Raw genomic sequence first — 12,083 nt, 5'->3', positions numbered from 1 at the left:
CTTAATTACACATCTTCCTAGTTTATTGAAGGTATACATTATATTAAGAAGCTAGTTCATAATATGTGTCGACTACTGCGCTTATATATAATTTAACAGGTGAACTAATTATTAATTTTAGAATACGTAACAACTGATGATATTAAAAAAGATCAAAGTAGTTGGACATAGTTAAGAATTAATTAGAGACTAACTCTCTATTTTATTTATTAATCAAAGAAGGTTTATATGGTTTTTTTTTTTTTTTTTTTTTTTTTTTTTTTTTTTTGCGTTAAAAACAATAACCATGTTTTTACTTATTGTTGCTGTCTTTACATTATCTACCTTTATAGATAAATTATTGTATATTTTATTATCAAGTAAATAAGCATTTTTTTTTATATACTGAAAAGCGTATTTATTAGTAGGTTTTGATTAAACGATAATAAACGTTATATGTCATACTTCATGTTAAATTTTATATGAATTGGTAGCTTATTGATTTAAAGATAATAACTTTATTATAATATTGAATTTAATCTTCTTCATCTGCAAATAACGTAACCCATGCAGGGTTATTAATTGCACTGTTAAAACTAACTTCTTTTAAACATTTAAGTACACCACCCCATATATCAGAGTAATGTTTAGTACGCCAAATAAACTCAACAAGCAACCATGGCATCATTTTCTTGGTCCTCATTGCAGGTTTAATATTTATCTTGATGCCATTCCAAGTTCCTATATTGAACAAAAAATTGTTAGATATAAAATAAAATTCCTTTTTAACATTAGGCATATACCTTCGATCGTGTTTGTACAGACATCACCATCGCGAAAGGTTATAGAATGGTTTACTGTACGATGAGTAAGATCCATTCCCCATTCTTCCATACGATCGTATCCCTTCCAACAGTCTGTATATACAGTTGAGTCTGGTTTAACATATGTTTCAATAATAGACCTCAATGTTTCTGCGTTTCTTTTAGGTACTACTACCAAAAAAAAACACTTTCTTTCTTTTGTTCTTTCTATGCCTCCAATAACCCAACAATCTTCTACATGATGTCCGCGATGATATTTCCTTTTACCAAATTTAGATTCTTCAATTTCAACGATAATAGAATTACCGTTGTCGTCAACACATCCAATTTGACAGTCATTCACCTGAATATCTTCCTGTAGCACCTGATACCACTCGCGGATAATACGGGATACTGCATTAGGATGACATCCTACCATACGTGCAATACCTTTACGTGTAATGGAACCAATTGACCATAAATACAGTATAGATAAGATATCACTTATGGGAAGCTTTCTATAGCTGAAAAAAGAGTCACGACGAACTGTACGTATTCTGCCGTTGCAACACTTCTCGTAGGTACCAACGTTTATAACTTTACCATTACAGCGTCACCTACTTCTACTTTCGCGTTCTTCTAGATACATAACACTGCCTGTGTCGCTACAGCAACGAATGACCTCATTTTAACCATAATAAATTCCAAAGTTTAATAAGAATCTATTATATAAATAAAACTCCTTAATAGTGGGAATTTTTCTTACAACTTCTCTACTCCAATATGCAGGAAGGCCCTCAGTCTCAAATTCAAAAGAATAAACTTCATTTTTAGGGTTGTCTTTCTCCTCCTCATCTACATGTACTACATTATAATTAATTGAATTAGCTAACTTTCGTTCATTATTAACAAAAGATTGATAATTGTTCTGCCATTACTTTTAATAATTACAACCTTGCTCAGATCGTTATGCTACTCTCATTCACATCTTCAATTTCTGAATTTATGATCTCATTATGATCATTATTAGTAATTATTGACATTTTGTCTTTAAAATCAGAAATAACAATTATTTCTGAAGAAGAATTAACTGGACGTTGACGTTTAATAGAATTATTCGTGAAATTATTATCAACTAAGTTGACGAACATTTTAGAAATTTACTATTTTATAAGTAAAAAACTTTTTTATTGAGAAAAAGTCACAGAACACCAAAAAATATGAGAAAATAAAAAAACGGTATAAGTGTCTCTATTTTACGTTGAGACACTGTCAGAGCAGTTCTTCACCACCCAGAAACAATTATTATCTAACTTTTAATCCTGTTTAACATGTACAGTCTTTCCACCCTCAATTAGTTTTCTTTTCTTTTCTTTTTTTTTGAAACTAAACTGGTCACTTCCGTGATATTACCTGTAAAATATTAAATAAAAAATTGTTATAAAATAAAAATAATATAAAGACAAAAGAAGTCAATAAGGCCGAATAATAGTTCTAAAGTTAATAATTTTATCTATGGATTTAAATTGATGAGTATTTATAAGAATTGTTAAAGAAGTAAGAGATAAGATGTGAGTCAGAAAAGTGCTAGTAACGACTCAATAAGATATGTTATAGATAATGAAGAGTTAAAAGTTTTAATATCATTTGGTGAAGTAGATCAAGAGAGTTCCGGGAGGAACTAGATAGAATTTGTTATGATTGTAGTTGTCTTTATGACTAAGTTAATAAAAATAAACCGTCATTTATTTAAATAATACAGATGTTATTCAAATAAAACTAGTATATTGTACGTCACAACATAATATTCATTATACATTCAGTTTTAATAATAGCCATTGTTAGAGTATTCGAACATTAATAATTATTACGAGGCTGCTCACCTCCCCTCTCATTCCGGTAATTTTTTTGCACCTACACTGCGTTCCAGTAAAAAACTTGACCTACACTAAGGGAGTGGCTTCCTCGCCCTGCGGGCTTGGGATGAACTTAACATTCAATTATTAAAAAAAAAAAAGAAAAAGAAAAAGAAATGCCTAAATAGTACATTTATATTGTGTGGTTACATAAAACTATTGTTGATGTTTATTGTTTGGGATATGTAATATGAATGTTATGTTTATAGTCAATGATTTTAAAGAAATTTTAGCTATTGTTGGATAAAACTTCATTGTACACTACATTTCTAGTATAAGATTTTTCATTGTTATTTCCACTATTAGAATCAGCATCAATCATAATCTTAATAGCAGAAGGCGATTTTACCCTTGACAAAGCAACATAGAGCTGTCCATGACCGAATATGTGATTTGGAAGATACAAACCAATACGATCCATAGTCTGGCCTTGAGCTTTGTTAATTGTCATTGCAAATGCAAGTCTAACAGGAAATTGAGTCCTTGAAAATGAAAGCGGTAGTGTAGTCGGCTCATTGCTGCTAAATAATTTAATTTTTGGAATGTACACAACATTACCAATATGAGAGCCTGTTGCAACTAATGCCTCTATTACGTGAGGTAGAATTGTTCTGACGATCAGGCGAGTACCATTACAAAGACTTGTCATGGTTGTAAGATTTATAACTTAATTCAATAAGATAAATAGTCATAATAGAATACATAGTGCATTTGTATAATAATTCTCTCTATAAACATATTTAGTATATTTACCCTTGTATAGAAAAATAATTAATTAATAAAAAGTCCTACATCTAAAAATATACTTTCTTCTATTATTGTTCTGCTGAATATAAATTTATAATAATAACTCTATACAAGTTAAACTGGGGTAAACTAAGAATAATACAAATACGCGTAATAATTGATTCTACTCAGAATACACGTATTAGTTATAAAAATAAATATATATAAAAGATATGAATCTATATCTATAATTATAACTCTTAGTAATCCTTCTATAATTATATTATCAAATACAATTTGTTATATTTTTATCTTCTTATTACTCATCATCCTTATCCGCGAAATATATAAATACTCTTACATTATTAACTCTTATATTGTATAACATATACTTGAATTAATTCAATTCTTAATAAACTTATTGACAAGTCTCAACGTACTTCTTCTGTCTTATTTTATTTTTATTTTATTTCTTTTATTTCTTTTATACTTTAATTATTTAAACTTACCTAAACCATAACACAATAGTCCACTTTTGTAATATCAATGCGGGTTGATGTTAATGTTATTGTCTGTTTGACCGATTGAACACTAACTACGTGTAACTTTTTGAACGTCGAATGGCTTGCATCGAGATATTTTCGACCAATCCCGTTGATGAAAGCTATGGTTGAATTTAAATTTTTAAGCATGTCTTCCATGGTATGCTCCATATCTTTTTTCTCTAATCCGATAGATGCCTCCATTGGTAGAATTTCATTATGACGTTTAATGAAAACTAAAGCATCCAGATATCTTCTACACGTTTTTATCCATAAATCAATATTGATACTATCATCAATGCAGTTTTATGATAAGGTTTCACACCATTCAATCCAATGAGACCTGTTTGATCACCTAACGTTTGAAATATTGAAGCAATTCGGTCAACCCATAACGTTCTTTCACTAGGTGCTCTTAATTGTATTGATCTGTTACATTTATCGCTATAGCTTGTTAAAATGTACTGAGCTGCTTTGAAGAAATTATATTCAAGTTCGTCTTTTATGGTGTTATGTTTGTAAAACCAAATATACTGAGGTCATTCTTCGTACAGGTTAATTTTTAGAGTATACAAAACGAATGCACAAACGTTAGGAAAGTTTGTATTAAGGGACTTGAAACAAGGCTGGTCTTCAAACTGTTGTATATATATAGCCTTCATATCTGGTGTCATCTGGCGGTTATAGCTTGAAATGATCGTTACCATTGTTAGCGTTTTGATCGTATCCGCCAAAAGTTTGGGTAAATTAAAATTAAAAATCGAATCTTGTGCGCTCAAAAAGCGATAAATAAATTACTTTGTAGGTACAGTGGCTCACAAGAGTGTGGCAATATCTTATGATTTTTGACTTTCCTTAATGCACAACATAAATGAATAGAGATACGTCAATAAAAGTATTTTTTTAATGGAAATTCAACAAAATTTACATTATTCATACAATAGTTACGGAAACTGGTGCATAAAAATAATTTTTCTACCTTATACGCTATATCTCAATATTAACGTTTAGTACAAACCTCAAAATTGTCTAAATAATTCCTACAAATACACTTTATGTACATTCAAAGATTTATCAGAATTGGCCAATTCTAATTGGTTAATTGGGCAAATAAAGTTTTTACTCGGTATTTTTGTTAAATTTACAATATGAAATATAAATTTAGTATTTCGTATATCCTCCTTTAGTCTTAATGACAGCCTTGATTCTACAGTGACTCACAAAACTGTCCCAATGTTTTGCACTTTTCTCTTTAACTGACTCGTTCTTCTTTTGTAATCATGCTAGAAAGATACCGAAAATATCATTCGATAGCCTAAGTAATTCTCTATCAAGTCATTACCAAAAATAGAAATATAATTTAAAACTCAGCGTAAAATATTAAATAAAAAATTGAATATGCATTGGGACAGTTTTGTGGCCGTACTTATAAAAATAAAATCTGTCCCACAATTTGGCAGTAACTTCAGCCTAGCATATAGTAGCGATCGTATTATTTCTTTGTACCTTCCACAGTATAATTAAGGTAAGTTCTAGAATATTCTATAATTTTGGGGACTAAATCTTGAGGCCATATTGTTAGTATGCGCTCCATAAGTGAAAACCAAAGAAATGACATTATTGCCAAGCTCAACAGCGGACTTTCTGTGCGTCATGTGGCTGAGCAGATTGGTGTGAGTCGGAGTTCTGTGTGTCGCATCGGAAAAACATATTTATCTGGGCGCAGCTTGTCAAAAGGGGGACGACCTGGTAAGCTCACGGAGAGGGACAAGCACTACTGTGTTCATAAAATAACTAGAGGAGGTTTAGAAAACGCTGTGCAAGTCGGAAATTCAATTAAGTCGGAGCTAGGCAAGTCAGTCTCATCTGAGACAGTTCGTCGCGCTTTAAAATCACTCGGTTTGGGTTCTATAGAAAAGGAAGCGAAACCTGCACTTAGTCCCACAAATATTAAAGAACGACTTAGATGGGCAAAGAAGTATAAAGACTACACAGTCGATGATTGGAGAAGGGTTATTTGGTCTGACGAGACCAAAATTAATCGTTTTAACTCCGATGGACGTGTCTGGGCTTGGATAAGGGACAATGAAAGTCTTCAAATACGTCATATTAAGCAGAATTATAAACATGGAGGCGGTTCAATCATGATTTGGAGTTGTATTACCTGCGTCGGAGTTGGCTGGATGTGCAAAATAGACTCTACTATGGACGGAGAGCTTTATAAGGAAATCCTTCAAGACGAATTAGAGAAATCTATCGAAATGGTGTGCAAGCAAACAGGATTAAGGAGAGACCAAATCGTCTTCCAGCATGATAACGATTCAAAACATAGGTCAATTCCAGTCAAAGAATACTTGAAAAGCCAGGAATACGAAGTTCTTGATTGGCCATCACAGTCTCCAGACCTTAATCCTATTGAACATATGTGGGCTCTAACAAAAAGAAGACTTAATGAGTATGAGACACCACCTAAGGGTATTCGTGAGCTTTTTGAAAGAATCACGGATGTATGGTACAATAAGATTACCAAAGAAGATTGTTTAAGGGTTATAGACTCTATGCCCGACCGTTGCAAAGCTGTTATAAAGGCAAAAGGTCGTTGGACTGATTATTAGTTGTTCTATGTTTAAATTAAATAAAATTAACTTACGGCCACAAAACTGTCCCAATGCATATTCAATTTTTTATTTAATATTTTACGCTGAGTTTTAAATTATATTTCTATTTTTGGTAATGACTTGATAGAGAATTACTTAGGCTATCGAATGATATTTTCGGTATCTTTCTAGCATGATTACAAAAGAAGAACGAGTCAGTTAAAGAGAAAAGTGCAAAACATTGGGACAGTTTTGTGAGTCACTGTAGATGGCATACTTTCATAGTAAGGTAACATGTTATTCTCCGTAAACTTATTCCATTCTATGTTAATCCTTTGCCACAGTTCTTCAATATTTTTTGGATGGGTAGGGTATTGACCTAATTTTGATTTTAACTGATGCCAGAGGTGCTCAATAGGGTTTAAGTCCGGACTATTGAGCGGCCATGTATGCATATAGTTAATACCCTCCTGTTGAAGCCATTTTTGAGTTGTTTGTGAAGTATGTTTTGTGTCACCATCCTGTTGAAGAATAACATCCTTCTTATTCCAGCCATAATACTCCAATGTATCTTTGTATGTAGTGCTTAAAATATAGATATAGCCCTCGGAATTCAAAGTTTTATCATCTATTCTACATGCATATCCCGGCCCTTTTGCAGTCATACAGCCCCGCATTAATAAAGAGCCACCTCCATGCTTCAAAGTTGCCTTATAGTGATGAGGCTGATTCGGATAACCCTTTTGTTTCCATGTATATTGAACTCAATCAGAGCCCCAAAGGTTTATCTTAGTCTCATCTGAAAATATTACCTTCTTCCAGTCATTTAAATCCCAGTTACAGTGCTTTTTCACCCAAAGAAGTCTTTTCTTAATATGCTGATACTTAAGGAAAGGCTTGGACTTCTTTAAAGTAACAAAAAGACCCAGCTGATGAAGCATTTCAACTGTTCTGCTGTAACTTATATAGACATGATTGAGCTTTAGCCATTCATGAGCAGCACGAGCAGTACGCAAAGAACCACATCGGACTTTGAAACGAAGTGTGACTGCTGTTGTAGTGCTTAAATGATTAGGTCTACCACCCTTAGGTCGTTTGTAATCTGAGTTCAGTTTACTTCGAATCCGATTAATTGTCCATTTAGAGACTCCTGTACGATTTACAATATCTTTGGTGGTCATACCATCCTTAATAAGTAATTGGATAGAGTTATGTGTTTCTTGGCTATGTGTAAATGGCATATTTTTAATAATAATACTTGATATAAAAAGATAAATAAAAGCAAGAAAGATAACTAATCATCTCGTGTTGTGGTTTAGGTAGGTTTAAGTAATTAAATAAAAGAAAATAAAATAAAAGAAGATAAGACAGAAGAAGTACTGTTTTGATAGCAAAAAGTTAAAGAAAGAGAAAAAGACAAAAGACAAGTCTGTGAAAACTTCGTGTAGTTTTTTTATTGAGAAAAATAATACAAAAATTGTACCAGGAAAAATTATGTGAAAACGTAAAGGGTTATTTATATGTTTTTTGCAAGGTAAGTGATATTAATAGAACTATGATTTGGATAAGCAAATATTGCTATAATAAAGCATTAGTCATAAATATTTTCTCCGAATAATTCTGCCTACAATAAAATCTATTTTTATTCTTTTCTGCCTGAGCTGTCGCTGTTACTAAAAATATTAAATTATTATTTCTGGGGTAAGCGACGCGTCAATATTAATTCACAGTGAATATGTCAGCTATAGCAATACCAATTATTTATATGCTACTATTATTATTATCCTATAAGATATTATTACATAACAATATTTATCTTTATAGCTATCTATATATAATATGTATGACTTATAAATAATTATGTAATTGAATATAACAGTCATAATCCTATTGAATTATTATTATTACATAATATAATGTATATAATTATTTTTAATGCTCGAATACTCAAACAATGACTATTATCAAAACTGAGAGTAGAATGAATATTATGCTGTGAAGCGCGATATATTAGTTTTATTTGAATAACCTCTTTATTATATAATAAATGATGGTTTATTTCTATTAACTTAATTATAAAGGCTACTACAATCACAACAAGTACGTTGAGACTTGTCAATAAGTTTATTAAGAATTGAATTAATTCAAGTATATGTTATACAATATAAGAGTTAATAATGTAAGAGTATTTATATATTTCGCGGATAAGGATGATGAGTAATAAGAAGATAAAAATATAACAAATTGTATTTGATAATATAATTATAGAAGGATTACTAAGAGTTATAATTATAGATATAGATTCATATCTTTTATATATATTTATTTTTATAACTAATACGTGTATTCTGAGTAGAATCAATTATTACGCGTATTTGTATTATTCTTAGTTTACCCCAGTTTAACTTGTATAGAGTTATTATTATAAATTTATATTCAGCAGAACAATAATAGAAGAAAGTATATTTTTAGATGTAGGACTTTTTATTAATTAATTATTTTTCTATACAAGGGTAAATATACTAAATATGTTTATAGAGAGAATTATTATACAAATGCACTATGTATTCTATTATGACTATTTATCTTATTGAATTAAGTTATAAATCTTACAATCATGATAATCATGATGAAGCATTATTACATGCCTGTCAGCGAGCCAGTGATTCCGAAGAAAACAAACATCTGGCAAGATATGCTTTAACAAGTTTAAAATTAGAACATTCTTCCATTATAAACGAACACAGAGAGAACGAAAACGCTCTGGCACATGTCAATGTCATTATTAAGGCTTCACAATCAAAACCGGCATCTATTATAACTATTGCTCCAATGAAAAGATCTGCAAACGAAATGAAAAAAATTACCCTATTCTGCAACAATTGTTCAATAATCAACCCTATACCTTCATGCAATTCATTAGCATCACACGCTCCATATCCTAAACTCTGTTATGATTGTAGTCGTACACTAAGTGAACAAATTGTCCCATAAAACACTTTATCAAGCAAATTTCCTGTTTGACCAAACCAATTTAATTGATTCTACTATTGATGAAAAGTTTACCAAAAATAGTATTATTTAAGGCTTCTTATTTCTATGACTATGCATGACGTACTATAAAGAAAATTAGAGAAATCTAATTTCGATGTAATTGTTCGTGCTTTGAGTACAAAGATAAGGAAAGAGAAAAAAGAAAAGACAAGTCTGTAAAAACTTTGTATAGGTTATTAAAAAAAATAGTACAGAAATTGTACCAGAAAAAAATAATATGGAAAAATGACGAGAGCTATTTATATGTTTTTGTAAGGTAAGTAATATTAATAGGAATGTGATTTAGATAAGTGAATACTGCTATAATAAAGTCTTTGTGCACAAATATGCACAAATTTTGTCTCCGAATAATTCTGCATGCAGTATGCAGATTTCTGCCTTAGCTGTTGCTGAAATTAAAAATATACACGATTATTGTCTTGGAGATAAGCAACGCGTTAATATTAATTTACAGTGAATATTCCCTCTATAACACTATACAACATTATGGATGTATATATAATATAAATGACTTGTATAAATAATTATGTAATTGAATATAACAGTCATAAACCTATTGAGTTCTTACTATTACATAATGCGATGTATATAATTATTTTTAATGCTCGAATACTCTGACAACGACTATTATCAAAACTGAGCGTAGAATGAATATTATGCTGTGAAGTACAATATATTAGTTTTATTTGAATAACCTATTTATTATGTAATAAATGATGGTTTATTTCTATTAACTTAATTGTAAATACGACTACAATCATAACAGCTGCAATTAAAGAGCCAATAAGCATTGCTAACCAAGATAAAATAAACAATAAAAGGACTATTGATGGATTGGATGCGATTGCTAGGATAAAATTGAGCCACAAATGTGATAGTGTATTTCGCACTTATAGAATCGATCGCAGTAAAGGTCAAGTATTTGGAGCAACGGAAATCAAGGCAAAATATAGTATTTTTTCCGGACATTTTAAAGACTCGTTTGTTAAATTATCAACAACTCTAAAAGACATGCTTAATGACCTTATAAAAATAAAACCTTCCATGTATAAATCACTTCAGACAGTTGGATTTATTCACTCTGGACTTTCGTTTACAATGTTTAATGTAGACAGACCGACGCCTAATATCACAGGAATCAATAGACAAGAACCAATAATCATTGGTCATTCCATTGAACACTTTGGAGAAACAGTTCTTCCAGCTATGGTTTCTGCTTGGATTGCAACAGATATTGTCAAAAGTGTCTTTAATATCTTAAACGCATCATCACCAACTGATGGAGAGGAAGGGGATTTCTTTAAAAAGCAAAGAGTATCTAAAAAAAATCCCCTTCAGCGACCTCAACAATCATCCAACATCAAAAAAGAAAATTGTCACTTTTTTAGAAAAAGTACAACAAAAAACAACAAGAAAATTAAATTTGTTATATTTCTATTAAAATACCAAATAAAAAATATCATAAAATAAAAATAATTTAAAGACAAAAGAAGTCAATAAGGCCGAATACTAATTTTAATGTCAACTATTTTATTTATGAATTTAAATAAATTGATAGGATATTTATAAGAATTGTTAAAGAAATCTGAGATAAGATGTGAATCAGAAAAAATGTTACTTATGATTTAATAAGACATGTTGTATGGGTTAAGACAGAAATAAATCGTGAGACACAGGTACAAGTAAGAATAAATTTTTGTTAGAAAAAAATTAAAAATTAAAAAAACTAAATATTCTTCTTGTAAAAACTATCGGGCTATTTATACTTTGCTTGGTAGTTCTAGATGATGTTTATAGATACTATTTCATTGGTGTTTTGTTAAATATTAACCTCCTTATGATATTACACTAACTCAAAAAATGGTTTCAATGTTTTTTAAAAATTCACTTTTTTTCTTTTTTCTTCACAACATTAAACTGAAACGGCTAAAAATTGAACACAGTAATAGTACACATATATTTCCATTTTTGGTAGAAATTTCTTCATAGTCATGTGCTATACGGTCAACTTACTGGTTTTAAAAAATGATCACCCCATTGAAACCATTTTTTGAGTTTTCTATTTTTTTCTCATAAATTTACTGATTTTATGTATATGTGACTGCTATTGAGAAAGTAAGTACTATGAGCATGAGGGACCCTGTAGGTATTTTATTGTTTGTTCATCTATTCATTTTTCTCCAATTAAGAATTGCAATCTATAAAAAAAAACATGAAGCCCATTTCTGTTGAAATTAAGCAAAACATTGAATGTCTTCTTCGTGATGGCGTTGAATATAGTGACATTAGTAAGCGCACAGGTGTATCAGTTGCAACGATTAGTCGCATTTCGAAAGAAATCGGCATTACTCGAAATGCCCATCATGGTCGTAATGGAACATTCAGCACTAATGAGGATAGATTAATATTACGAAAGTTTGCAACTGGTCAGTTTACTACAGCAGCACAAGCAGCTAGGAGACTTCA

The 12,083-nt window shown here is 30.5% G+C and overlaps 3 protein-coding genes across 3 annotated transcripts; 2 read left to right on the top strand and 1 right to left on the bottom strand.

Annotated features, from left to right (window-relative positions):
* Positions 1-3,855: 3,855 nt before the first annotated feature.
* Positions 3,856-4,941, bottom strand: BX663DRAFT_559519 (uncharacterized protein; the record flags this gene model as incomplete). Its single annotated transcript, XM_051531856.1, has 4 exons — positions 4,553-4,941; positions 4,292-4,465; positions 3,940-4,202; positions 3,856-3,873 (listed from the first exon to the last, which is right to left on the bottom strand). Exons 1-4 carry the CDS (start codon positions 4,671-4,673, stop codon positions 3,856-3,858), a joined length of 576 nt encoding a protein of 191 aa, XP_051384473.1. The 5' UTR covers positions 4,674-4,941.
* Positions 4,942-9,137: 4,196 nt separating this feature from the next.
* Positions 9,138-9,557, top strand: BX663DRAFT_484628 (uncharacterized protein; the record flags this gene model as incomplete). The annotated part of the gene is made up of 1 exon (XM_051524566.1): positions 9,138-9,557. The coding sequence occupies one exon, from the start codon at positions 9,138-9,140 to the stop codon at positions 9,555-9,557; it is 420 nt and encodes a 139-aa protein (XP_051384472.1).
* A 115-nt stretch (positions 9,558-9,672) lies between these two features.
* Positions 9,673-11,130, top strand: BX663DRAFT_530075 (uncharacterized protein; the record flags this gene model as incomplete). Its single annotated transcript, XM_051530291.1, has 3 exons — positions 9,673-9,677; positions 10,481-10,862; positions 11,101-11,130. The coding sequence occupies 3 exons, from the start codon at positions 9,673-9,675 to the stop codon at positions 11,128-11,130; spliced, it is 417 nt and encodes a 138-aa protein (XP_051384471.1).
* Positions 11,131-12,083: the final 953 nt, after the last annotated feature.

The sequence above is a fragment of the Cokeromyces recurvatus genome, assembly GCF_025118155.1.
Source record: "Cokeromyces recurvatus strain NRRL 2243 chromosome Unknown BX663scaffold_7, whole genome shotgun sequence".
NCBI lineage: Eukaryota > Fungi > Mucoromycota > Mucoromycetes > Mucorales > Mucoraceae > Cokeromyces > Cokeromyces recurvatus.
This window is presented reverse-complemented; position numbering and strand designations above follow the sequence as displayed.